This window comes from Cololabis saira, chromosome 18 (genome assembly GCF_033807715.1).
Source record: "Cololabis saira isolate AMF1-May2022 chromosome 18, fColSai1.1, whole genome shotgun sequence".
NCBI classification, from domain to species: domain Eukaryota; kingdom Metazoa; phylum Chordata; class Actinopteri; order Beloniformes; family Belonidae; genus Cololabis; species Cololabis saira.
In genome coordinates this window covers 4,621,982-4,649,752 of record NC_084604.1, presented here as the reverse complement: position 1 = coordinate 4,649,752, position 27,771 = coordinate 4,621,982, and the positions used below count along the sequence as shown (strand labels likewise).

The 27,771-nt window shown below is 42.2% G+C and overlaps 1 protein-coding gene across 1 annotated transcript; it reads left to right on the top strand.

The window, feature by feature from the left end:
* On the top strand, positions 1–27,290 carry ufl1 (UFM1-specific ligase 1). Its single transcript, XM_061746848.1, has 19 exons — positions 1–193; positions 283–428; positions 4,900–4,928; positions 5,059–5,156; positions 7,268–7,382; positions 7,477–7,607; positions 10,205–10,263; positions 11,197–11,343; positions 13,164–13,339; positions 13,423–13,602; positions 18,132–18,258; positions 19,867–19,980; positions 20,174–20,294; positions 20,407–20,573; positions 21,999–22,129; positions 22,242–22,322; positions 23,916–24,001; positions 24,074–24,254; positions 26,581–27,290. The coding sequence occupies exons 1-19, from the start codon at positions 117–119 to the stop codon at positions 26,794–26,796; spliced, it is 2,382 nt and encodes a 793-aa protein (XP_061602832.1). The 5' UTR covers positions 1–116; the 3' UTR covers positions 26,797–27,290.
* Positions 27,291–27,771: the final 481 nt, after the last annotated feature.

Sequence of the window (27,771 nt, the reverse complement as noted above, 5' to 3'; positions counted from 1 at the left end):
GTGACGTCCCCCTGCGTTGACGTGTAGCTGCGAGCAGAGATTAGCTCCGAGTTTAGCTGAAACTTGTTGACAGTGGGCTTTAAACGGTCCCGAGTACCCCACACTCAGCTGCCCCGATGGCCGCGGACTGGGAGGAGATCCGGCGGCTCGCCGCGGACTTCCAGAGAGCTCAGTTCGCCGACAGCGTGCAGAGGTAAACGCTCCCGAGCTGGTGCTGATAACAGCTGGTTCAGGGGGGACATGGGGGAAACATATGCGCTTACCTGTGCTGCTTTTCTGCAGGCTGTCGGAACGGAACTGTATTGAAATCATTACCAAATTGGTTCAAGACAAAAAGCTGGAGGTGGTGCACACGCTGGACGGGAAGGAGTACATCACCCCGACCCAGATCAGCAGGGAGATCCGGGACGAGCTCTACGTCCACGGGGGTGAGTGAAGGGAGAACCGGGGGATCAGCCCCGGATGATGAGTGTTGGGTCAGCACTAATAAACCAGAAACACCGGTGTGACCACGGAGCAGAGCTGGGTAGAGGAGCCAAAGATTGTACTCAAGTAAAAGTACTGTTACTTCAGAATAATATGACTCAAGTACAAGTAAAAAGTAGTCATCCAAATAATTACTTGAGTAAAAGTAAAAAAGTACTTGGTGAAAAAACTACTCAAGTACTGAGTAACTGTTGAGTATCGTCAAAATAATCATCTTCAGGTAAATTAAATCAATAAAATAATAAAATAAATTAAAATTTATTTAAAAAAAATAAAAAATAGCTTAAATTAAAATAATCTTAAAGTAAATTCAAATACTTTAATACATAATAAAATAAATAAAATAATAACAGAATAAAAAAATAAATTGAGCACAAGTAGCACAAAATTTCCAGCCTTTGTACTTTTCTTTTTTAACCAGGCAGAAATATAACAACATGAACTCATAGAAACTCTGTGTGTGTTTGAGTCTGTGTAAAACATGCAAAAACAAACATTTTTCCCAAAGAATCACTCAGTGATGTCATGAGATTGACGCGTACGTGGATAAAAGGGATAAAAGAAAAGTAACAGCTCAACGTAGCCTAATGTAGCGGAGTAAGAGGAACAGTTTCTTCTTCACAAATCTACTCAAGTAAAAGTAAAAAGTATAGTGATTCAAAACTACTCCTAAAAGTACAACATTTCCCAAAAATTATTCAAGTAAAAGTAACGGAGTAAATGTAACTCATTACTACCCACCTCTGCCACGGAGGAGAGGACCGGGGTCGACAGGGGTCGTACCAAAAAGTGATTGCCTGCAAGAATCTGATTTCTCCCCTGAAAATGGGTCTTAAATATGATTTGATCTCATTCTTGAGCTTCATAATATAAACACTAGAGCTCACAGGATTGTTTCTAACTCTTTCAAAGGACCATTACAACCAGAGGCGGAGCATTCTCCATGGGCCCTTATGATAGTCATTTTAACGTTCAACAACACCTCATCCTACCCATCAAACAACATTTATTCTCACTTTTATTGAGCCAAGCCTATAGGCCTATGCTGCAGAAAGCAGAGTAAAGTCACAAACTTGTTCAGAAGAACACACACACACACACACACACACACACACACAGGCCTGACAGCTGTCAATCACACGGCGCTGAAAACTCAGATAGTCACGGACTGACTCAGTTCCATCTTTGATACAGCTTAAATACAAAAAAAAAAACATTACACAATCTATTTAGATAGATACAGACACAGCGGTTTATAACATCATTTCTGAGCTCTATAACAGAGAATAGACTATAGTCTAGTTGACAACAACACAAACATTCAAATAGGCAGCTGGTCAAAGCTACACGATATTCTGATAAAGAGATTATTTATGAAGGTTACACTGACTCACCAATGGCATTTGACTCTTCCATAACCCTTGGCCCGAACAAAATAATCCAGGTAACGTGGAAAACAGGGTAACATTCAAATCTTTGTACATACTTAGTCCTCTTTTAAAGTTTAGCGCTCATCTCCTTCATGGCAGCCAACTTGCCGAGTTGGCAAATTGGCTGAAACTGTTAAGGTGTAGTGGCCAATCACGAGCAGGACACTGTTTACTTTCAGTAGGTTAGAATTCACAAGAATCTAGCCGTTATTGATGATGACCATGTGTTTTCTGTTAGTGTTCTGTTCCCGTTGTTGGTAATGGGGGGTTAAAAAACGAGAGACTGGAATAAACAACACAAGTTTTTTCTTCGTCCACAAAAAGCGTTTCTCTGCTCTTTTGTTCCCAAACTCTTACAAAGGCTGATTTATGGTTCTGCGTTACGCTAACGCAGAGCCTACGGCGTATGGGAAGCGGCGATGCGCACGTACGGGGTGCGTCGCCGGGGACCCTACGGCGTAGGCTCTGCGTCGATTTAACGCGGAACAGTAATTCAGGCTTTACAGCCAATCAGCGTTGGCTCACAGCCTTGATGCGTTAAAGACAGTTGTAAAGTAAGAATTAGCCTACACTGGCCGCACAATGCACATTTTATCGTTATTATAACCTACAATTTACGATTATATGTGTATATATATGTATGTGTGTGTATATATATATATATATATATATATATATATATATATATATATATGTAAGCGCCATGTATAGCTTATAATTTACTTTATAGTTAACTCTTTTATTGTGCCTTTTATTTATGCCTTGTTGTTCACAGAGAAGGAATATATTTCAGTTTAAGTTTTGAGAGTTATTATTTTATAGTTTAGTGATTAAGACCTAAATTTCACTACTAATATTTGTTTTGCCTTAATGGTTTCGGTAGTTTGGGCCAGTGGGGCTTCCGTAGCAGCTGATGGTTTGTTTTGATGCTTATGTCAGTTAAAAAGAATAAACGAGTGACGGTGGAGCAACACAGCGTTTTACCGTTCTGTTGACGGTTCTGTTGCCGTACTCAACGCGTAAAAAATCTCCTGTCGTCATTACCATTCATGAAGTGAGTAAGATGTTTGGTCAAAAGAAGAAAGAGTCTAAAGTCTAAAGATAGTCACTACAATATATATATATATACACACACATATGAACGTATCACACAAAACGGGGCCCTATCATTGGGCCCTATGAGCTTGTGGGCCCCGTGGCGACCGCCCCCTAAATCAGATTCAGGCAGGCAATCACTTTTTGGCACGACACCGGTGTTCTGCCAATTTCTGCTGCTTTGCCAAAAAAAAGCTCCCTAGTGGTTTTTTACCTTTTGTAGAGCTACAATTTGACTGTGTTTTACTCCCTAAACCACTTCCTTTTTCCCCAAGTGGTCCTTGTGGCTCGCCAGGCCGTCATTGTAAATAAGAATGTTCTTAATGACATGCCTGGCTAAATAAAGGCAAATGAATGAGTGTAATGCAATTAATGTCATGTATAGTGTATTTTGAAGGATCAAATACTCAACATCCCATATTATCCATTTTACATCGTGCAAGAAATGATGGTTGTAGTAATCAAACTTTGAAAATCCACTGTGCGCATGCGCAGAACCACAAAGTAGCATTTCTCGGCAGGGAGCAAGGATTGGCAGATTGGCATCTGTTTTGGGTCAGCAGAGCGGGTCGTCCAATGATCGGAAGGTCGGTGGTTCGAATCCCGTTCTGTCCCAGTTGCTGTCATAGTGGTGAACACCTTACCCACCTGCCCCGTGTGAATGTGTGTGAATGTTGGTGGTGGTCAGAGGGGCCGTTTGGCGTGATATGGCAGCCACGCTTCCGTCAGTCTGCCCCAGGGCAGCTGTGGCTACAAAATGTAGTTTACCACCACCAGTGAGGATGTGTATGAATGAATAATGATCTCTGTAAAGCTCTGGGTGCCTTGAATTCAATTCAATTCAATTCAATTTTATTTATATAGCGTCTAATACAACAGATGTTGTCTCTAGACGCTTTCCAGAGATCCAGAACATGAACATAAACATAAACCCCCGAGCAATTATTATATAAACAATGGCAGGTAAAAACTCCCTTAGTGGGAGAAAAACCTTAAGCCAAACAGTGGCAAGGAAAAACTCCCCTTTAGGAGGGAAGAAACCTTGAGCAGGACCTGGATCATAAGGGGGGACCCTCCTGCCGAAAGCCAGACTGGGGGAGTCAGGGACGTCGACAGCACACAGCAGGCAGGTGGAAGCAGCAGCGGGATGACCAGAGGTGTGGGGGGGGGCGTGAATGCAGAAGGGCGCTATATAAAACCAAGTAGTTAAGTTATTAAATCCGCATGGTGTCGGCTTAAGTGGTTCCGCAGGTTTGTCTTGTTGCTCTTGTACTTTAGTTCTGCCTGGCACAACTTACACACCACTCTACTTTTTTCCGTTTCTCATGTTCCTACGTGCACCTCTTTTTATGAAATATTCACTATTATCCATTCATAAACCTAATGTTTTTCATTCACACTTGTTTGTGCATAAGTTTATCAATAGAAAACAAGATCTTCCTGTCACTTTCCAGCAGTTTTTTACTTTTTCATCTGATTTTAATTCGTATCCAACTAGACACACTGGTAATCTTCATTTACCCTTCTGTCCAACATCTGGTCATCAATTTAATATTACATTTAGATCCAAAAAACATCTTATTCTGTCTTAACCTTCAATATCTTTAATGTAATCCAGACCTTGTATCCATGTTCTCTTTTACGTTTCCATTTATATATTTTTTGAATTTGTTGTACATTATCTTTGTTACTTCATAACAGTTGTTGATGGGAGTGGAACTGCACGAGCCCTTCAGGCTTCGTTCCCTCCGTGCAAAATTGTGCTAAATAAATAAATAAAAAAAAATGAAATGAAAATAAGATCCGGATACACGGCAGGTAAAGGATATCTGGAGCATACTGCCATGTGGACATCACGCTGAAACAAGTCTGTCGTTCTATTTTACAGGAAGAATCAACATTGTGGACCTCCAACAGGTGTGTGCTTTTGCTCCGGCCTGTTATTGACTCCGTAGTCCGTCACAAGCTTCCAACAAACTCGTCATCCTCCACTCATTCTGACGTGCAAAACTCTTCCTTAAACATCTCTTGATCTCTTTCCTTTCAGCTCATCAATGTGGATTGGGTCCATGTTGAAAGCAGAGCGGGTGACATTGCAAAGTCTGACCGAGGGGTTCAGCTTGTACTGGGACAGCTGATCGAAGAGTGAGTATATTTGTACTGGAGTTCACTGCAGCGTCTGTCCAAATATACAACGTTCGCTGTGACATCACAGGTCCAGATCAGAATAGAATAATCCGGCGTCTCAGTCTTTAGCTCATCCACGTTCACATGATGCTGCGTTTACTGAAACCTCAAAAGTAGGTAGCACGCAGCCGTAATATCTGTTAGTAGTATTCTTAGGGCCAGTCCCAATCCCTCCTACTTTTCAGCACTACCCCTAAATTTTGCACGTTCCCGTGAGGGTAGTGGTGTCCCAATTCCTCTTTGCATGTAGGGCTAGTGGACATAACCAGGGTTAGTGTGTATCAATCTATCCTTTCACAGCGAAGGTTTTCAGATACTGACTTCGCAACGGAGGGCCAGAGAAAATTTCCCAGAATGCTTTACGTCATCATTTGCAGACTGAATCAAACAAAAAAACATGGCGGACATTTCTCATTTTTTAGTGAATAAAATCAATATTTTGAGTTAGTTTCTGCATAAAAATGCGTTTTGATTACATTTCTAGCGAGAAATATATATTTTACTTTCATAATATTCACTCAGTGAATGTACATAATCACTCGCTTGCTCGTTGTTGCAAAGGTTTCTCAGATCTCAGAATAAGGCTGAATAAAGGCTGATTTATGGTTCCGCGTCACACCAACGCAGAGCCTACGGCGTAGGGTGCGCGTCGCAGCGTAACCTACGCCGTAGGCTCTGCGTTGATTTAACGCGGAACCATAAATCAGGCTTAATGTGAAGCTGCAACGTTTACAACCTGATCTCACAAAAATCCGTGAAATGCCCAGGACTGCTTACGTACCCGAACGTAAACCACGCAGTGACGTAGCAAGTGGTGTCCCAATCCTTAGGGAACATTACAAAACCCTACCCCTTGTGGCTTCATTTTTAGGGCTAGTAGGGATGTTAATAATTAATCGATTTTCGATTAATTGCCGTTATGAAATTACCCGATTAAAATTAACGATTACAATTAATCTATTTATTTATTTATTTATTTTTTTCGTTTAATTTCACCAGCTGGTATTACGCCCGGACCACATTTAATGCGACACAACACGCTGCCGCCGCGGCGCGCACAGAAGAAAAAGACGGCGGATATGTTTGGTTTTAGTAATATCATGCTCAGGCAATGAGTCTGCAATGGCCCAGACGGGAGATACATGTAGCTCAGTGCTTAACTTTTATTTTTAATCCACTCTATATTCTTCTGGTTGTTCTCCGATATTTCTCCCTAAAGCCTGAAGGTTCCGCCTTAAATCGACGCAGAGCCGCCGCCGTAGCCTACGGCGTAGGCTCTGCGTCGTTGTAACGCGGAACCATAAATCAGCCTTCACCCGGTACATACATAGGTTTCTCTAAACATCTGTCCCCGCTACAGTTTTAACTAAAAGAAAATGTGCTCCAATACAGCAGGTCTCATAATTTTATTTTGAACACTGCAGAAACTCTAACTTAAAACGTAACTAGAACTTAAAATTTGCTTGACACAAATGACACTATTATGGCTGCTGCTACTACTAATAGCCTTGAAGTGCACTTTATATTATATTCCTTGTGGTACAAAAATGTCTTTTTGTTAATTTTGTATCAAATAAATATTTGATTAAGGAATACATTAAAATGTCCTTTGTATTTTATATAAGCAAAAAAAATTATGTTTGTATCTCAGATGGGGGAAAAACGCCGCTTATCAACTAATCGATGATCGATCGATAAGGTTATCAACTATCAATTAATGAAATAATCGATAATTTGCATCCCTAAGGGCTAGTGGTAGTGGTAGTGAAATTTTCTCTAGCCCTCAGTGAGTCAGCATCTGAAATCCCTCGCTGTGAAGGACTAGATTCAGACACACTAGCCCTCGTTATGTCCACTAGCCCTAGATGCAAAGAGGAATTGGGACAATTGGGACGCAAAATTTAGGGGTAGGACTAAAAAGTAGGGCGGGGGGGGGATTGGGACTGGGCCTTAGTCTTATTTCTGTTCCCTTTCATTCAAGGAAAGAGATTTGTTGTAATTATATTGAACTGTTTTGTTTTTCTTTGAATGAGAGAAATAAAATGACCTGCTCCTCCTGTGTTCTGCAGCTCGTACCTGGACCGCGTCGGGGAGGAGGTGAACGACAAGCTGCAGGAGGCCGGTCTGATCAGCATCGCAGAGCTGTGTAAGAGCTACGACCTCCCCGGAGATTTCCTCACTGAGGTGAGTCAGTCTTTGTAGTCTCAGATTTAAGTCTCGTTAAACTTGTCCATTCTTGCAGAAGAATATGACGCGTGTGTTCTCTCGTTTCTTTCAGGAATTGTCGAAGCGTCTGGGAAAGCTCATCCAGGGAGAACTGGACCAGTACAACAGGGGCGTCATATTCACCCCAGCTTTTGTGGCCCGGCACAAAGCCAGAATACGAGGACTTTTCAGCGCAATCACCAGGTGCACAGTGCAGACACATTTCAAAATATGTGCTTTATGTCACAACCACTTTTGTTTTTTGTGCCTGTTTGTGCTTATTGACAATATTTTTAACGACTTTGCCTTTTTAACGGGATTAAAAGTTTCTGAATGTCCACACCTGTCAACAAAAGTGAAGCATCACAGGCTGCATGAGGGAGCCGCCAGAACCAATGTGACATTTGTCCAGAGTTTTCATCACTTTATATACTGTCTTGGGGTTACATTTGCATAAAATGCTTAAAATCAAATTCTCAAAAATTAAAATCCGAAATAGACCGAAAATGGAAAAAATAAAAACGGAATGTGGGAAGAAAAAAAAAATATTTCATACTGTTTGCTGCCCTGGATGTGTTTGGTAATTCTGCCCCACGATGTTTCTGAAAGCAGTTCTATCAGCATTCTGGGAGCTGATTGGTCCTTACAGCATCATTAGCTGCAATACTTGCTGTTGAATCTCAACATAACACTAGTATTAATATGTTGCATAACTACACTCATATAATTCATGCAACAGCTCAAAAAACAGTTTTAATAACACTAACCCAAATCAATATCGGAATCAAATCGGATCTAATCAAATCTTGATAATCGATTCTGAATCTGACTGAATTCTTGACATTTGAATGGATCCCCAGCCCTTGTTTCCCCGTATCGCGTGTTCCAAGACCGTGTTTCAGACTCCAGCTCGTCTCTACAGAGTTTGGATGACACGGACACACAAAAATCTGCAAACGGTCCAGCAGAAGCGGGACGGGAGCGCTGCAGAGCTCCCTGACCACATGCAGGGTCAGTCTGCCAACGCGGCCGTCTGACGGAGCTCACCCTGTTACCTCCCATGCTTCCTGTTTAATTGTTTAATTAGGATCTCCATTAGCTACAGCATGACTGCAGCTATTTTTCCTACATTTTGAAATAATACAGTACTAAAACATAACATAATAAAAGCAAACCAAATACATTTCTACTACATAAAGAGAATATCAAATTTAAAATACTCTCCAAAAAAAAAGCAGAGACATTCCACAAAATGAAGACAGAGAAATGAGAACATAAAAGAAAACAAAACAAAAACACTGCACAGTTAAGAGTTCATCTGAGGTCGTCAAAAAGTCTGAAAAACAGTCCACAATTTCATTTCATTTGTAGTCTAGAACTTCACAGCTGATCCAATACAGAAAAAAGAAAAAAATACACAACAGTCATAACCAACTATGTTTCCATTTCCAGCAGGTCAGACAGTCAGTCTCAGCAGCTGCTGGTTTCACTGATCTTTGGCCGCGTTCAGACTACCAGCCAATATCCGATTTTTTAGCCCATCCAGATTGAAACTGGATGACTCTTTTGAAGTCTGAACAGTCCCAAACCGCATGTGATCCAATTTTTACAAACCAGATGGAAACCACCTCCGGGAGGTAGTTTCATATCCGATCATTATCTCATTTGGGCAGATGCGTCTCAGTCTGAACATCCAAACACTCAGATCGGATATGACTGTCCCAGACGCTCCAAACCACCCGCCCATTTCCAGTTGTGGAGCTACTCATCCTTTCACAGAGAGCATGTACAATCTCTGATGTCACGTCAAAAACTATTATTTGTAGTTTGAGTGTTGCAAATTCACATTACAAATCATGTAATAGCAGGAAAAAAGACCACATTTCCACGTAGGTGCGGGTCGCTGCGTACCCTACGCCGTAGGCTCTGCGTTGGTGTAACGCGGAACCATAAATCAGCCTTCAGTCGCGCTGAGAGCCTGAACCTGCAGCCCGTCAGCTCATCAGGAGGAGAGAGAGGGCTGCCAGTTGTTCATTGCTGGTTCGTTTTGTTAACTCTGAGCTTTGTTGGTTGGTTTGTTAGTTTGCTGGTGGTTTTGTTGTGAACACTTTTCTCTGTTTCTCATTTTGCTGGGACGTCGGGTCCCTCCGCCGAGACCCAACTTTTGCGGTATGCGTTCATTGTTGTGTCTAAAAATGATGCGCAGTGCCGACCCAATCAGAAACGGTACAGATATTTTGGGATTATTTTTATATATATAAAAAAATAAAGGATCCCCATAACCTTTGATCGGGTGGGCAGGACATTGTTATTGTTTTTGATGTCGCAATTACATGACTTCACACAATACATGCGCTGGGTGACGCCTCCGCTCCGACGTCGTTGCTACGGCAACCCGTCAGATCAGTCAATGATGTGGCCCAGTCTGAACAGAGCCAGATCCGATTTGGACACTTGCTAAAAACAGTGTGGACAGTCAGCCCTGAAAATCGGATATGAGAAGGAATCAGATTTTCCTGCAGTCTGAACGCAGCCTTAGTTTCAATGTTCTATAATTGTTACTTATACTGATTCAAAAGATGTTGCTTAACTAATAATTTGAATGTTCTTATGCTCTTCATGTGACGTCATCTTGTTGCCTGGCAACAAACACGACGCCCCAGTGGATTCGTGACTTTCACTGTTTTGTTATTGTTTCAAAAATGTGAAATCCTGATTGAAATGGAATCCGTACTCGTGATTTCCCGGTTAACCAAAATGAGCCTGATTGTGATCAGCTTATGTTTCCTGGTGTCCTGCAGGCCGACCCCCGTCAGCAGCATCATCGGGGCGTTTGGATTCCAGGAACATCTGCTGTATTGTAAGTCATCACAGCTGCTCAAACACTACGGAAGAGTATTGGGGCCATGCAGGAGAAAGAATATTTTGAGAGGGGAAGATTTTAAGTCGAAATGTTGAGAAAAAAGTCGAAATGTCGAGATTAATGTTGAAATGCAATTTCAAGAATAAAGTCGAAATTTCGTGAATAAAGTCGAAATTTTTTCTCAACATTTCAACTTTATTCACAAAATTTTGACTTTTTTTCTCAACATTTCGACTTTTTTCTTAATTGTACTTCAACATTAATGTCGACATTTCAACTTTATTCACAAAATTTCGACTTTTTCCCGAAATTGTACTTCAACATTAATCTTGACATTTCGACTTTTTTCTTAATTGTACTTCAACATTAATGTCGACATTTCGACTTTTTTCTTAATTGTACTTCAACATTAATGTCGACATTTCGACTTTTTTCTTAATTGTACTTCAACATTAATGTCGACATTTCGACTTTTTTCTTAATTGTACTTCAACATTAATGTCGACATTTCGACTTTTTTCTCAACATTTCAACTTTATTCACAAAATTTTGACTTTTTTCTCAACTTTTTTCTTGAAATTTCAACTTTTTTCTTAATTGTACTTCAACATTAATGTCGACATTTCAACTTTATTCACAAAATTTCGACTTTTTCCCGAAATTGTACTTCAACATTAATCTTGACATTTCGACTTTTTTCTTAATTGTACTTCAACATTAATGTCGACATTTCGACTTTTTTCTCAACATTTCAACTTTTTTCTCGAAGTGCATAATGAAAAAAAAATCTTCCTCCTATAAAATATTATTTTTATTTTTCTCCTGCCTAGCCCTAACACTCTTCCGTAGAAACACCTCTCACTCTTTGTTTCAGTTTTTTTTTTTTTTTTTTTGCGTCTATTTTTCTTACCAAGCTTTTGTGGTTGCCAGCTGTTCTGGAGGAGCTGGTGAACTCTGGCCGTCTGAAAGGGAGCGTGGTCGGGGGCCGGCAGGACAAGGCGGTGTACATCCCCGACATCTACGCCAGAACCCAGAACACCTGGGTGGACTCCTTCCTCCAGCAGAACGGCTACTTGGGTACGCTTTACTGCTCCATTTCAGTCACAGCTGGATGCCGTACTTTTCCTCCCACCGTGTTGTCCTCTACCCACTGAAACGGTGGGCACCGCATTGGCCCGAATACAAGACAGTGTTTTTTACATTGAAATAAGACTGAAAAAGTGGGGGCTGTCTCACATTCGGGGTCTAGACATCATACTCATTCACAACGCTAGATGGCGCCAGATATCTGTAAAGTGAATGCTGAATTTAACTCCCCAGGCCAAAGAAACCCCTGTCACGAAGAAGAAAAATAAAAAATAGCAGTAATAAAGAAAAGAGAAGAACATAAGAGAAGAGATAACAGAAAAGGGAGAAACGTAGTTTCTCCAATCTGGAGAAAAGTGGGTGGAAGTTCGGCAGGTTAACCGGCAGCTGAGGAGAAGTTATGATGCAAACTTCAAGATGATGATTTGAATGAGGCAAAATAACAAGCTTTTTCTCTCCAATATATTGTTATAATCATTTGTTTCAGATGTACTGTAATTATTTTCTGTATAAAAATGGAATTTGGTGTTCAAAAAGTCTTTTTTTCAAACTTGAGTCTTGAAAAAGAGGGGGACGTCTTATAATCAGGGTCATCTTATGGCACTTTTCCACTAGAACCTACTCAGCCCGCCTCGACCCCACTAGGGGTCTAACGTGCCGAGTAGATACTTTTCTGTATCTATTCTGCTGAGGTTCTAAGCGGCTGAGTCGGCTGTATCTGACATCATCACACTACAGGCCACCGATTGGTCGGGGGGTTGGAGTCAGACGTCTGAGTCAGGAGGAGGAAATCAGAGAAAGAGACTCTGATGGATTCTTGTTCATTTTATTCAACAGCAACGGCAGCAAAAGTCTGTTTCATGATCCAACTCTGAGGGTCAGATGTTCATAAACCTGGTGCTGAGGAGAGAATTAAAAAGGGATCTAGACGGGCGATAAGGAACGACCAGATCCACCAGGATCTCTGTCTCTTCATAGCTGCTCACGGCTCCAGCTGACTTTTCAGCAGCGCTGAGACAAACTAAAAAAAGAAAAAGCATCGCCGCTTGAAGCTTCTTTCACTCTCATTTTTTAACTTGATATTGAACACAAGCCACAGTCCCAGCAGCACATTCAGGACTGTCTCAGAAAATTAGAATATTGTGATAAAGTCCTTAATTTTTTGTAATGCAAAAATGTCATACATTCTGGATTCATTACAAATCAACTGAAATATTGCAAGCCTTTAATTATTTTAATATTGCTGATCATGGCTTACAGCTTAAGAAAACTCAAATATCCTATCTCAAAAAATTAGAATATTCCGGGAATCTTAAACTGTAAACCATGATCAGCAATATTAAGGTAATAAAAGGCTTGCAATATTTCAGTTGATTTGTAATGAATCCAGAATGTATGACATTTTTGTTTTTTTAATTGCATTACAGAAAATAAAGAACTTTATCACAATATTCTAATTTTCTGAGACAGTCCTGTATATCATCTCCTCCAGGTTCTACATCTTTAGTGTTGTTGTCTTCTCTGTTTAGATCACACAATCAAACACGTCACAGCAGCTTCACTCCTACTTCTGATCTGGGTGTTGAAAAGAAACGAGGGCAAGTCGAGACAATATGAGTTGAGTCGGGCTGAGTAGGTACTAGTGGAAAAGCGCCATTATATTCAGGCCAATACGGCGTAGTAAAACAACTGAGCAGAAACAGGTGAGTTGTGGTTGGGCAGTGCGGTTCATCGGCCGTGTTCTCACCAGTTCTCCACGTCTGCAGTGCTCAGTAATGTAATGTAATGCTGATGTAATCTTCCTCTGGCAGAGTTCGATGCTCTGGTGAGACTGGGCATCCCCGACCCCTCCGGCTACGTGAAGAAGCGCTTCAAGTCCAGCAAGCTGCTGTTCCTCCGGGCCGCCTGCGTGGGGAAGACCCTGGTGGACCAGGTGGAAGCCTCCGTGGAGGAAGCCGTCAGCTCCGCCACGTGGATCGACCTCCAGGTAACTACACAAACGCCTCCTGAACGTACCAGCCGCCACATCTAGAAGAATTGATGGTATTGAAGAGGATTGATTTGTTTCAGCCGATCCTGCCCAGCTGCCTGTCCGCGGAGGACAGTGGGATGCTCATCGCCCAGGCCATGAGGAACACCAACGTGCAGTCCACTGCCAGAGTGCTGGGGGGAACCGTCGTCATCAGTGAGACGTTCATCAGTAACTGCCTCTCCCTGTTTGAAGCAGCGATGCAGCAGAAGGCTGAGAAGGTACGGCCTCGTCTCCATCCATCACCCCGGAACACATGAAACTGATTGAAATAACACAAGAAAAAGAAGAAGGGTTGCAGAGATTCAGCAATTTAACTGTCATTTCTGTGTTTTTTTTGTTTTTTTTTGTCTGCATATACTGTATATTAATGGTTAATACCAAGTTGGTAAAAACCTAAGGCATATATGCATTTTTATATCATATATATTTATTTTATTAAAAAAAAAATATATATATATATATATATATATATATATATACACACATACAGGACTGTCTCAGAAAATTAGAATATTCTGGGAATCTTAAACTGTAAGCCATAATCAGCAATATTAAAATAATAAAAGGCTTGCAATATTTCAGTTGATTTGTAATGAATCCAGAATGTATGAAATTTTAGTTTTTTTAATTGCATTACAGAAAATAAAGAACTTTATCACAATATTCTAATTTTCTGAGGCAGTCCTGTATATATTATATTTATACCACGGTCTGTGTGAATACTCCATTCTGATTGGCTGGCAGGTGTAGGTTAAAAGTGATAACCTACACCTGGAAAACAAGTTTGGTCAAATTGCCTGATAACTTTAATATCATTGCGCTGGATCAACTGCCAGGTGGTAACCACGGCAACGGAGATTCAGAGAAGAAGAGCCGGCCACTGCAGGACGGAGACATGAGTGATTTTGTCATTTCTTAATTTATTTGGTAAATTTAACAATTTTGATGACCAGGATGCAGAAGAGGAGAGAAAAGATAATAGCTGAGTGGACTAGAATATCTCCCGTTGCTGAGTCGTATCTCAGGTCCGTCCTGGTTACTGGAGAATCAACACTGTGTCCATTAAGGAGCTTATGGGACGGTAGTGATTGCTCCAGGTATTAGTCAGACCCTCAGGTGTTGCCAAGGAAACTGAGTTATGGCTTGTTAAAAAACTTTGTAACTTACCAGGTTATGTAAAAAAGAGGATCTGCACACTTGGATCAATGCAAGTATCTTTAATAAACCAAGCTTTTGGTCAGAAGACCTTCATCAGGGTAATAGTCATAGTAAAAGGAACATTGCACAAGAACCATATGCTGACAACAACAACTAGAGAAAAAGACTAAACCATAGAGAAAGAAAAATGAAAATATACAGTATATATACATGCCACTCAATAAAGGGTGAAGACAATACATAAACATCAGGCAAATCACCATAAAATGTTGTGCCCTTAGCCCTTCCATAATAGGTCCACGACAGATCTACAAAAATCCATATTATAACAAAACCCTAGGGGTGTAACGATACACTAATCTCACGATACGGTACGATACACGATATTGAGGTCACGATAACGATACGATACGATATAGCAGTATTTTTTTAACAACCTTGAATGAGGTAGTCATGAGGAAATGGTCTTTTATTTGAAAGACACAAAATACAAAATAATGCTGTGCATTTGCCCTATTGTTCCAGTTTGTAATGCTTTATAACTGTTTATGTTTTAAAGAGAAAGCCAGGCCAACCATTTTCCATAAACTGAACTAAAAGTAAATGTCAGGTTTGCATTATGCATCTTCAGTTTCATACAAGTACAAATATTTACCCACAAACTGAATAGTTTCTGTCATGTATGTTTTGACTTTTTTCTTTTCCAGAACGTTAACAACTAAAATTAAATAAATAAATACAAGTAAATAAATACATACAATTTTACATCATAAAAAAGATTGATTCATGCTCACCTTATAAGTGTAAAAGGAGATTTATTTTTGTTAAGAAGGTTATTTTGGTAATTCAGGGTTCATTATTTTATAAATATATTCTTTATATTCTGATGTAAATCAGGGACTATAATGACACTAGTCAGTTTATCTGTAGTGATTAGTCTGTTTTAGATTGGGCGGAGTGATACGCCACAGTACGGCACTAGGTGCTGTGTTGATGTTCTAAAATCCTACACTGTTGAGCGACATTAAAGTACACTGGAACTTAGCAGAAGTTGTCTCCGTGTTTATCCTACTCACCACCCCAAAAAGGTTTAATTTAATAAGGTAAGGCTTAACTCTACACCAGCCTTACATCAGTAAAGGTTCAGACCTCAAAACAGGACTAGTTTCTTCTGAGCGGAGGAAGATTTTGGTCCGCGCGGTCCGGTCGTGGTCGGATGTGCGTTACTAGTCAACACAATAGATTAATATTAATAACCCAATATCGCGATACACTTTGTCACCTCCACGACACGTATTGTGACGTTTTTGTATCGCGAAATTTCGTGGCACGATATATTGTTACACCCCTACCAAACACTCATGTCAAACTCAACATTTAGGCCCTTAGGGTAAAGAGAGTCCAATGTGTGTATCCAAAAGAGCTCCCTTCAACATAATATTCTGTCAATGTCACCTCCTCTTGGCAAGTGTACATGCCCAATTCCCTGGAAACGGAGGGAAGAGATGGGATGAGACAAAGCATTAAAATGTCTGGCAGCTGGATAGTTAGGATCAGCACGTCTGATGGAACTTTTATGGTCACTAATTCTCTGCTTCAGACTACGTATAGTTTTGCCTACATACACCATGTCGCAGGGGCATTTGAGTATGTAAATCACATGTTTAATGTTACATGTAATGAAACCTCTCACCGGGTAACTTTTTCCAGACCTGGGATGTTTAAAGTCAAAAGATTTATGCGTATTGTTACATTGGGCACAATTACCGCATGGATAGTTGCCATTTCTCAAAGGTTCCAAGAGAATTTACCAGGTTGCAACGGCTGCAGACGAGAGATTAAATAGTCCGCTCAGCTTTGGCTTGTTATAAAACTAATGATTTCAACTGAAAACACGTCAAAGCATGAATAACTGATTTAATATTTGTTTTTTGGTAAGTGACTGTGGTATAAGCAGACATTATCCCATTTATTTATTTATTTATTTATATATTATATACATGAAAAGGGGTTAGAAGAGCGTTCTTCCATCCCGGTGATGTCAGCAGGGGGCGGTAATGATGGTTTTGAACATCCATTAGGAGTCTTAGAGGAGAACAGATGGGCAGAAGATTTCTACCTCAATGGACTTGTGAGGAAATCACTGAAACGTTAAAAAGTAAAGTTCACAAAAGAGAAAGGCTTTGCAAGGTTTGATAGGGATGTTTCTCCATCTGCAGTGCATCGTTTCATTCTAGCGTCCAGGGAGTATGGAGGGGCGTAAACCTGCCGTCTCCATCTGCCATCCCTCAGCTGTACCAGGACCATCATTCATCAGTAGCTCGTATCCCCACACCAATCCTGGCTCCCTGAGGGGAAACCGCTGTCCATTCCTCTGCTCCTCTGGAGCCAGCACACGTTAGAAAAGCACTTCGTGGTCACACAAAGCTGCATCCCACATCTTTTGTGGAAGAAATGACACTTGTGTGCTCCAAGCCAAACCCAAAAAGCACAACCCAGACTCCTATGAGCAGCCAGTCCCAAATCCAGCTCCTGCACGGTCTACGGCTTTTCATCAGGCCCTTCTGTGATGCCAGTGTTGGTGTAAGAAAGTGCAGCTTCTGCTGCCGTCAAGACCACACCAGAACGAATGTGGTCTCGGTAACAGAGGAGCGCTGTGAGAAGGGGGTGTCGTTACCAGTACTGGAGTTGAGGGGGGACGGCATCCCCCCTGAAATAAAAACGGTCCAAATCATCCCCCCTGTAAAACTGCCATGCCCCCTTTCCATCCCTTATGTCATTTCATCAATGAATGTGGTTTTACTGCTATTTCAACATTTAGAGTCATCACCAGAAAAATAACACCAGAAAAATAACTTATTTGACAATTCTCACCCGTTTCAAGTAAATTTTCACTAAGTAGGAAAATCTGCCAGTGGAACAAGATTTATCTTCTTATTACAAGCAAAAAAATCTCGTTCCACTGGCAGATTTTTCTACTTATTTCAAGTGAAAATCTACTTGAAACAGGTGAAAATTGTTGTTTTTTCCAGTGATGAGTCTTGTTTTAAGTGTAATAAGATTTATTTACTAAAATTATACATTTTAACTAGAAATATGACAAATATTCTTATTTAGAGTTTTTGCATTGATCCATGTTACTTATCCTGTGAAGGACAGAGTCATATTGATAAGTTCAGAAAAGTGTGTTTTATTGTTGTGTTTTGATGTATTTGATGTAAGTCCAGTGGATATTTAAAGCTTACAGAAGGCTGCATTTAACTGCTGCTATGTCATTCCTGCAGTATTTCTGCAGCTGTTTTGGTCACTGCTATTATTTGTAATATATTATATTATTTGTAATCAGCACAAATTATCTGTCCTCATATGATAAAATCCACCACCCCCCCTGATTTTTTAACTCGAGTACTGGTCGTTACCAAGGGGGGGCATTTAAAAGACCTGCTGTGCAAAAATGCTACAGAAAGATAAATATCTTGGCGTCATACCGTGTGCAGATAGATGTAAGCCAAGTAAATTTGAGAATAATCCCTTGCAGTTTGACGTGGGGGTGCAGGTGCAGTACCGTCTCTGTTTGTCTGCTCTACAGGAGGTTAGAAACAATCCAGTGTTCCTGATAACTGAAGACGACCTGAAGCAAGCGTCCATGCTGACGGACAGCTCAGCTCCTTCCAAGAAGGAGAAGAGGGAGGCGGAGCGTAAGAAGAAAGCCACAGGTTCGTTCATCACCACCACGACTCCAGAACACTGGAGCGATGCTTTCACCACACCCCGCACGCATCCATGCTACTTGCTGTCTCAGGCAGATCCACGTAACCTTTGTTACATCCTATTTTAGGATTTTAATCACTTATTTAGACACTGGAAAAAAAGTGTTATTAGATTCACTGCAATATTGTTTTAGTTAAAGTATCAAACTGTGGAGTGATTCTGTGGAACAGTTTGGATCAGGAAATGAAACAAAGTAATATTAATCTGTTTAAAAAGAAATGCAAAATATTATTTATAAATTGGTATATGGAAAAGGAAATGGGTTAACGAGGAGTGTGAGAATCAAATAAAATAGGGAAAAACTTTCAAATGTCCTATCAGCTTCGTTGTGTTGAAATTCTTCTATAACATTCCTCCTTGGGGATCTCCTTTGCACACAGCTTGCAAACTGCAAATTTGTTGACGAGGCCGATCACGCCCCCTTAGGAGACCTGGGGCCGGATTCACCAATATGTTCTTAAGAACGATCTTAAGAAATGTCTTAAGATGTAAAATTAAGAAGTTCATAAGAAAGTTCTTAAGTGCAATTCCTCAATATTTTCTTAAGAACCGTCTTAAGAACTGTCATTTCTTACGAATTTCTTATTTTTCCTACTTAAGAACTTCTTAAAATATGTCATTGCACGCGCCAACAAACAACATTTATATATAAATATATTATATATACAGGTAGTTTGGTCTTAACCGTCAGTCACTCACTAAACATGGAGAAGGAGAAAAAGAGATGCAGGAACTTTTCAAGGTTCTGGTGGATGAGATTAATGTGTGAAAAAAAATTACTATTGGGGGAAATGAATAATAATTAATTACCACGCTAACTAACATGCTAACAAACAGTTAACAGGCTCTTTGTGTAATTTATTACAAAGTATATCCTCAAACTATGACCTACTAGTCTAAACCTGTCTAAAAAAGGTGATATTAGAGGCTTATTTTTATTATTATTATTATTATTATTATTATTATTATTATTATTATTATTATTATTATTATTATTACTATTATTTTTCACAGAAGAAATTTTAAGACAGGTCAAGGTTGTCTTAAAGTTAAGAAAAAAGTCCAGAACAAATTTGAGAATTTTTATTTCAAGAATACCATTTATTCTTAAGTTTTTTCTTAAGAAGAAAGTTGAGAAAATACTTAAGAATTTTTTTGGAGAGTATTACTTCTCTCTTTTTTCTTCTTAAGACTGAACTTAAGAAAAAAATGACACTTAAGAAGATTTTTTTCTTAAGAATGTTTTGTGAATCTGGCCCCAAGTCTGAGATGTGGGAACGCACGCACGGGTGGCGGGTTGTTGTTGTAAACGTCATCGTATCAGCCTGCTTTGAACTATTATTTAGAGAACGCCAATCAAAACCGATACGGGCATTATCGGCCGATACCGATCGGTTGCCGATGGATCGATGCATCTCTGATGATTGGGTTAGATTCCCGTGTAGGATCCACACTGGAGCACCTGAATGCCTGGCCCGCCGGGCTGTGAGGAGAGGCTGATGGTCTGGGTGCAGGTTTAGCGACGGCCCACCGCTCTTCTGTTTGTCTCCCAGAGGGCAGTATGAAAGGAGGAGGAGGCAACGCCAGAGAGATCCGCATCCGCAAAACCAAGAAGAAGGGCCGCCGAGACGACGACAGCGACGAAGAGACTGGACCTGCGCAGCAAAGTACGTACGGCAAGGGCTGAAAGCCATTTGATCTTTACCAGGACAGAGAGTGAAACGTGCTCAGCCAGGCTCGTTACTGCGGCTGCCGTGGGGGCTCTCGCCCGCGTTGCTGGGTTTTATTCTTTACACAAGACAAAAGGTAGCGACGTTTCCCAGTGAGACTCATTAGCTGGTGTTTTTTCCGTTTGCCAAGATCGCAGCAAACAGACTGAAGCCCCCTTCATGGCCCGGGAGGAGATCGCTGCTGTTTTAGAGGAGCGAGTGAGCGACTTCCCAGAAGAAATCCTCTCTGAGCTGGCAGAACATTTACAGAGGTATCTCCTAGCTCTCCGTCTGAACTCACTTTCCTGTGCTGACACTTTTCCAGACACAAACTTCCACCAATCAGTCCTTTCTCTGTCTCTGTCTCTGTCTGTGTCTCTGCAGGCCGCTGACTAAAAGCTACCAGGAGGTTCTGCGGACGGTATTCATGTCCTCCACCAGCTCCTCCTCAGGGGGCAAGAAGAAGAAGAGCATGAAAGACGTGCAGGAAGAGATCACCAACCTCTGCAACAACATCCGGCTGTTTGAAAAGGGCTCCAAGTTGTTCTCTGGTGCGTCCCGTCCCTCGTCCTCCTCTAATGGAACCAGCAGGCTGGATCTGAGCAAGCTGAGCAATGCTTGTTACACTTTCACCGAGTTGCACTCCCAGATATCCCAGCTATGACATCACAGCTATGACATTCCAGCTCACCTCGCAGTTATTCAGTATACAGAACTATCTTTATTTTCTGTAATGCAATTAAAAAAACAAAAATGTCATACATTCTGGATTAATTACAAATCAACTGAAATATTGCAAGCCTTTTATTATTTTAATATTGCTGATTGTGGCTTACAGTTTAAGATTAAGATTCCCAGAATATTCTAATTTTTTGAGATAGGATTTCAAAAGCTTAAGCTGTAAGCAATATATGATCAGCAATATTAAAATAATAAAAGGCTTGCAATATTTAGGTTGATTTGTAATGAATCCAGAATGTATGACATTTTTGTTGCTTTACAGAAAATCACAATATTCAAATTTTCTGAGACAGTCCTGTAGAGAAGAAGAAGAAAGGAGGAAAAAGGGGGGGGGGGGGGGGGGGGAGAAATAGATGTACAATGGTAAACAGAGAAACAAACAAAGAAAACAAAAAAAAACGAGGGAAGGAGAGGAAAGAAGATAGTTGATAATAGTTGAATGGGTACATGGCCAAATCTCCAGGCAGTGAGGTGTTACAATATTCAGCTTGGTTAAAACTCAAGTATAGGCTTCTCTAGGAATACATGTCCACATAAATCCATAATCAGCATGTTTAAACAACGCAGTTTTGCATTTTGTTTCCACCAAGATCGGGATGAAAAATGTCCCTTTTTCTTTGCTGGTCTGCAGTTTTCCAACGCTCCTGAACCCTGAGTTTGAGTTTAGAGTTTATTTTACAAATAATTAAAAAACTAAAATACAGATGATAATCAATCGAGGTTTGTAAAATGGGACTCCCCAGAAGCTACTGTAGCTTATGAATAGGGGCCCAGTCACACAGCAAAACTACTATAAATTACACATATAATACATATAATAACCTTATAACCTAAACAAGAAAAAACACGCAATAAAACCCTGCGACCTCCTCAGATTTCCTAGATACAAAGATATTCCTATAAAAATAATACATCAGGTATTGGTACATAAAAAAATGTAATAAAAGACATAATTTAATAACAATTTTTGTTTTAGTCTCTCTTTAAAAATTGAGAGAGATCCAGACTCTTTTATAGCAACCATCAATCTCATTCCACATTTTTGGACCTTTGCAGGTTACACTGAAACTTGTACATTTCAGTTTCCTTTTCTTTCCCTTTAAAAGTTGTTTTCCCCTTGTGGTGTGTTCATGAGTGGGAACATAAACTGGGATGAGATGACAGAGTCTGTCATTGAGTCTAAACACAGTCTAAAACCCTGCTGACGTGTGCCTGCCTCCTTGCTGTGTGTGCAGATGAGACGCAGGTCCACATCAGCAAGCACGTGCTGAAGACGGTGTGCAGCGACGTCACCAACATCCTGGTCAACTTCCTGGCCACGGACCTGATGATGTCCGTGGAGAACCCCGGCTCCATCACCAGCGAGGTTCCCTGCTCCTCCACTAGCCTGCAGAGGAAACGTCTGCTGTCTTGTTTCCATGTGTGGATCCCCTCGGATCCGGCCGCTTCATCCCAGCCTCTCCTCTCTTCTGCTGCAGGTCCGGCTGAAGATTCTGGGCAAACTGCCGGAGGAGACCAAAGCTCCTCTCATGAAGCTGCACAACTGTCTGAACGGCAAAGTAAGTTGGTTTCCTGTGGGCGGAAGCGGCCTGGAATGTATTTCTGGGACTTTCTGGGTCTCTGTGGTGTAAAGTGTGAGGGGAATTTCACCTGCAAACAAACTGATGATTCAAGACAGTTAATGGATGATGATAATGATGATAATGATGATAATCAATTTTATTTATAGAGCGCTTTTAAAAGACCTCAAAGACACTTCACAGACACAAAGATAAAACGTTGAGATCAAGAAAATTTAAAATTAAAAACCACAGGATAAAAAAGATGAGAGATATAAGATAAAGGATAAGAAACAAATCACACATTAAAAGCTGTTTTGAAGAGGTGAGTTTTGAGATGTGATTTGAAGGTGGGTAAGTGTGTGCAATTGCAGATGTGAGCGGGGAGAGAGTTCCAGAGGGGGCGGCTATGGAGAAGCTCTGTGGCCCAGGTCCGGTCCCCCAGGTCCGGTCCCCCAGGTCCGGTCCCCCAGGTCCGGTCCCCCAGGTCCGGTGCTTGGTTTAGATACAGCAAATATGCAGTAGCTATTCTTACTGGGGTCCTAATATTACATTTTCACTCAATATTTTCATCTTAAGACACATATTACAGACAATACACGTCCATAACATTCATACTAACAATCCGTTCATACAGCACCTCTATTATTTACTTCTTGGTTGAAGAAAAATAAACCAATACCTAAATAAAAATATAAGAAAAGAAAGTGGAGAGACAAAACCAAACTCTCCTTACCTTTTGGGATCTCAGATAACTCAACTCAATTCACCAGAAACAAGCACTTAACACAATTGTCTTCAAGGTATCCCATATGTAAACAAATACATTTTCAATTTACATTGAAATTGGTTCTGAGTGGTGGAGACTGGGACGTTGGCATGGGAGGACGGGAGACTACAGGAGGGAGTGTGGCGGTGGAGCAGGTCGGTAAGGTAGCAGGGGGCCTGTGTAGCCAGCTCGTTGCCACTGGGGCCGACCGACAGGACAGAGGACACGGGGTTTTGTGCAGGAACTCTTTATTTCACCAGACACACGTGCAGTCACCCTCAGCAGAGACCTCTGGCGGGTGTGCAGCCACTTCTTATGAAGGCAGGCAGGGTGAAGAGGTTGATTGGGCACACCTGTGCCCAATCAACTGAGTGGCTACTCCTCCACCCTGCCACAGCCTGGTTGTAGAAGGCTTTGTGGGGGGGGGGGGGGACGACTTTGAAATGGATGTTGAGGGACTGGGGGCGACGCGGTCTGTGGAGGGTGTGAGTGAGCAGGCGAGCGGCAGAGTTTTGTATGTGTTGAAGTTTATTGAGGACCTTGGAGGACGAGCCGTAGAGAATAATGCTGTTGCAGTAGTCCAGTCTGGATGTGATGAAGGCATGGATGAGAGTCTCACTGGCGGGGAAGGAGAGCGGTGGGCGGAGGCGTGACAAGACCGTTAATGGATACAAATAAAAAGGAATAATTTTTCAGAACAGATAAATGGCGATCTGATTGGTGCATCCGTGGAGCATCCCGTTCCCCTCATCACTCCCACTCACGACTAAAGGCCGGTCCCTGGCTCAGCGCTGCTCTCACCTTCCCGTTCCTCTGTGTTTCAGGCCGTTGAAGACTTCCTGACCAACATGGAGGCGTGTGCCGAAGTGTGTGGCTTCATGCTCAAGAAAGGAGACAAGAAGAAGGAGAGGTAACGGCCGCGGTTGGGGGTTGGAGTGTTCCGGCCCGGCCAGGAAGCTCACAGGTGTGTGCATGTGTGCAGGCAGGCCCTGTTCGTGCACCGCCACGCCCTGCTGGAGCAGCTGAGGGACACGGAGGAGCCGGCCCTGGTGCTGCACCTGACCAGCGTGCTGCTGTTCCAGAGCTGCACCGGCTGCATGCTGCACGCCCCGGGCCGCTGCGTGCCGCAGGTGGTGGGCACGCTCACCGGCCGGATCCCCGCCGTACGTACCAGCACACTCACACCGGGGTGGTGTAGGTAAAGTACCGCTCAGGGCCCGCTTCAAGGCCCGGGCGTGTGCTTTTGCTGTGGAGACTGGTGCAGAACGGAGACGCCTAAGGGCCAGTCCCAATCCCCCCCTAGTCCTACTTTTCAGCTCTACCCCTAAATGTTGCGCGTTCCCGTGAGGGTAGTGGTGTCCCAATTCCTCTTTGCATGTAGGGGTAGTGGGCATAACGAGGGCTAGTGTGTCTGAATCTAGCCCTTCACAGCGAGGGATTTCAGATACTGACTCGCTGACCGAGGGCCTGAGAAAAATTCCCAGAATGCTTTACGTCGTCATTTGCAGACTGAATCAAACAAAAAAACATGGCGGACATTTCTCATTTTTTAGTGAATAAAATTGTATAGTGTAGTATTCTATACTATAGTATACTACACTATAGTGTAGTATACTATAGACACAATTTAAAACATCCCATACGACCCCACCCCCACCCCCCACGCGTACACACACAAACACTCACTCACACTCATACACATGTGTGCATACACTCACACGCCCACACACACACACACACACACACACACACACACACACACTCACACGCCCACACACACACACACACACACACACACTCACACGCCCACACACACACACACACACACACACTCACACACGCCCACACACACACACACACACACACACACACACTCACACGCCCACACACACACACACACACACACACACTCACACGCCCACACACACACACACACACACACACACTCACACGCCCACACACACACACACACACACACTCACACGCCCACACACACACACACACACACACAATAAGTGGACTGGTGACACGGCTTAGCACTAACGATCCAGGTGAGGAAAACACTACCTATGGGTGGCCGTCCCCACCGAGAGGCTCCACCGGCCATGACCACAAGGAGCATCGCCACAGAGACCCCCCCAACCCGGACAGACCAGGACAGACCCCACACAGAAGAAGGAGTCCCACCCCCAGCTACCCAGGCCTGAGGGACCCCCATGACGACACCCCCATGGGCGGAGCAGGCACACCTCCCAGTGTGAACGACCCCCCTGAGGAAACACTGGAGCTAAAAACTAAAAGATTAAAAGAAAGTAAAAAATGCCTAAAAGTGTAAAATTTTAGAGAAATCTATATAAAACTTAAGATGAATAATAAATAACATAAAATAAAAAGTCACTAAAATGGATTAAAGTTTTAAAGATAATAAAAAAGCTAAAGAAGTAAACACAATAAATAACTGACTAGGTAAAAGAGATCAGATAAAAGCCAAACTAAAAAGGTGTGTCTTGAGCCTCCTTTTAAAAATATCAACATTCTCTGCGGCCCTGAGGTTCTCTGGCAGGCTGTTCCATAGATAAGAGCCATAATGGCTGAATGCAGCCTCACCGTGGGTTTTGGTCCCGGTTCGGGGAATGGTTAAAAGGCCGGTGCCAGAGGACCTCAGGGTCCGTGAGGGTTGATACGGTAAAAGCAGATCAGATAAATAAGATGGCCCAAGACCGTTAAGACACTTAAAAACCAGTACAAGAACCTTAAAATCAATCCTGAAGCGGACGGGGAGCCAATGCAGCGATTTTAAAACAGGTGTAATGTGCTCCCGCCCTCTGGTCCTCGTCAGCACGCGAGCGGCTGAATTCTGTAGTAGTTGTAGGTTCTTAATACTCTTTTTAGGAAGACCAGAGAGCAGGGCATTACAATAATCTAAACGACTACAGATAAAAGCATGCATCAGCACCTCCGTGCTGGCCTGAGAGAGAAACGGGCGGACTCTGGCTATATTCTTAAGATGGTAAAAACCTATCTTCGTAATATTCTTTATGTGTGGAATAAAAGTGAGCTCAGAGTCAAAAATAACACCCAGGTTCTTTACACATTGCGAAGGTTTAAAATCTTGTAGTTTTGGTAAAAGTTTCTCTCTCTGGCCTTCAGGACCAATAACTAAAACCTCTGTTTTGTCCTGGTTGAGCTGTAGGAAATTATCTGCCATCCATGACTTAATATCTAAAATACAGTTAAAAAGGGCATCAAGTGGCCCTGTGTCATCAGGAGACACGGCGATGTACAGCTGTGTGTCGTCAGCGTAGCTGTGGAAGCTGATGCCGTGTCTCCTGATGACGTCCCCCAAGGGAAGCATGTAGAGGTTAAAAAGAAGCGGACTATAGTATAGTATGTATAAATAAATATAAAATATTTATTGCTGCTGGGCGTCGCGGTGACGGCTGAGCGTCACGGTAACGACTGTGCGTCTGTGCGTGTGTGCCCCTGCAGGAGCAGCAGCAGCTGCTGGCGTCCTACCAGAGCCTGGTGGTGAAGCAGCTGGTGAGCCAGAGCCAGAGCAGGAAGCTGGAGGACGGTGGCGAGGTGGAGGACGGGGACAGGGAGGACGAGGAGGCTCGGGCCGTGCGCTCGCAGCTCGCCGCCCTCACGCCTCAGGTCAAGGACCTGGTGCTGTCCCAGAAGAAGACGTCCGTCTCCGAGGACTGAACAGGAATAAATGTCACAGATACTGTAAAATGGGTCTTAACTTTTTAACAGTCAGCTGGTGATCCTGCGTGTTTGCCTCCCCTCCGTCTGAGCATCATGTTAATGATTAAAGGAAACTTCCTGTTTCTCTGTTCCAGTTCACGGCGTCAGCAGGTGCTGATTCATGCAGTCACTAAATCCCCTCATCTAACTCCCACTACTACCACAGCTGTCCTCACATCTGGAAACATCAGTGTGGCTGCAGTTTATCCTCCAGTCTCCATAAAATGTGTTCCTCTTCACAGTATTTGACAGTTGAGCTGTGTATTTAAGTTTTATTCACAACATAATTGTTTTTTTCATAAATGTTTGCCCTTCATCTTTGGTCTGTGTTTAAAGAAAGCCAGCTCACTGGATGTAATAAGTCTGTATTTTCTACTGGAATGATTTCAACCTCCCAAGCAGCAAAAATAAAGCCTCAGCATCGCCCTCTGGTGGCGCCTCGTGGTAGTGCATATCTCGCGTGTGTGTAATTCCTTGTGTCGCCACGGGGGGGCAGCAGCAGCTCGAGCCAGGAAACATCCGTCCACCAGGTGTTTTTTATGCAGTCATGAAAGATAACAGGACACTTTAACGCATCACACTTGGAACAAATATGATGCCTCTGATTTCTCTAAGAATGTTATTAACGGATAGCCCCTTGAGATGAATTATCTTGTTTTCGAAGGGGTCCAACATAAAACATACAACACAGTACAAAACAGTTACATACAACATATAATGCATAAGGCTCTCACACACCAGTCCCCAAGACCTACCACACCTGAAGAGCACAAGTAAACACTGCATATAACACGGTAATAACAAGAACAACTATATTAATAATTGCCATTGTCATCATTATTATTATACATGTGAAAAAATAGATACATTATGTATTTAAAAAAAAAATCAGAAGGCAATACCACTAGGGGCAACTACATGGTTTATTGAGAT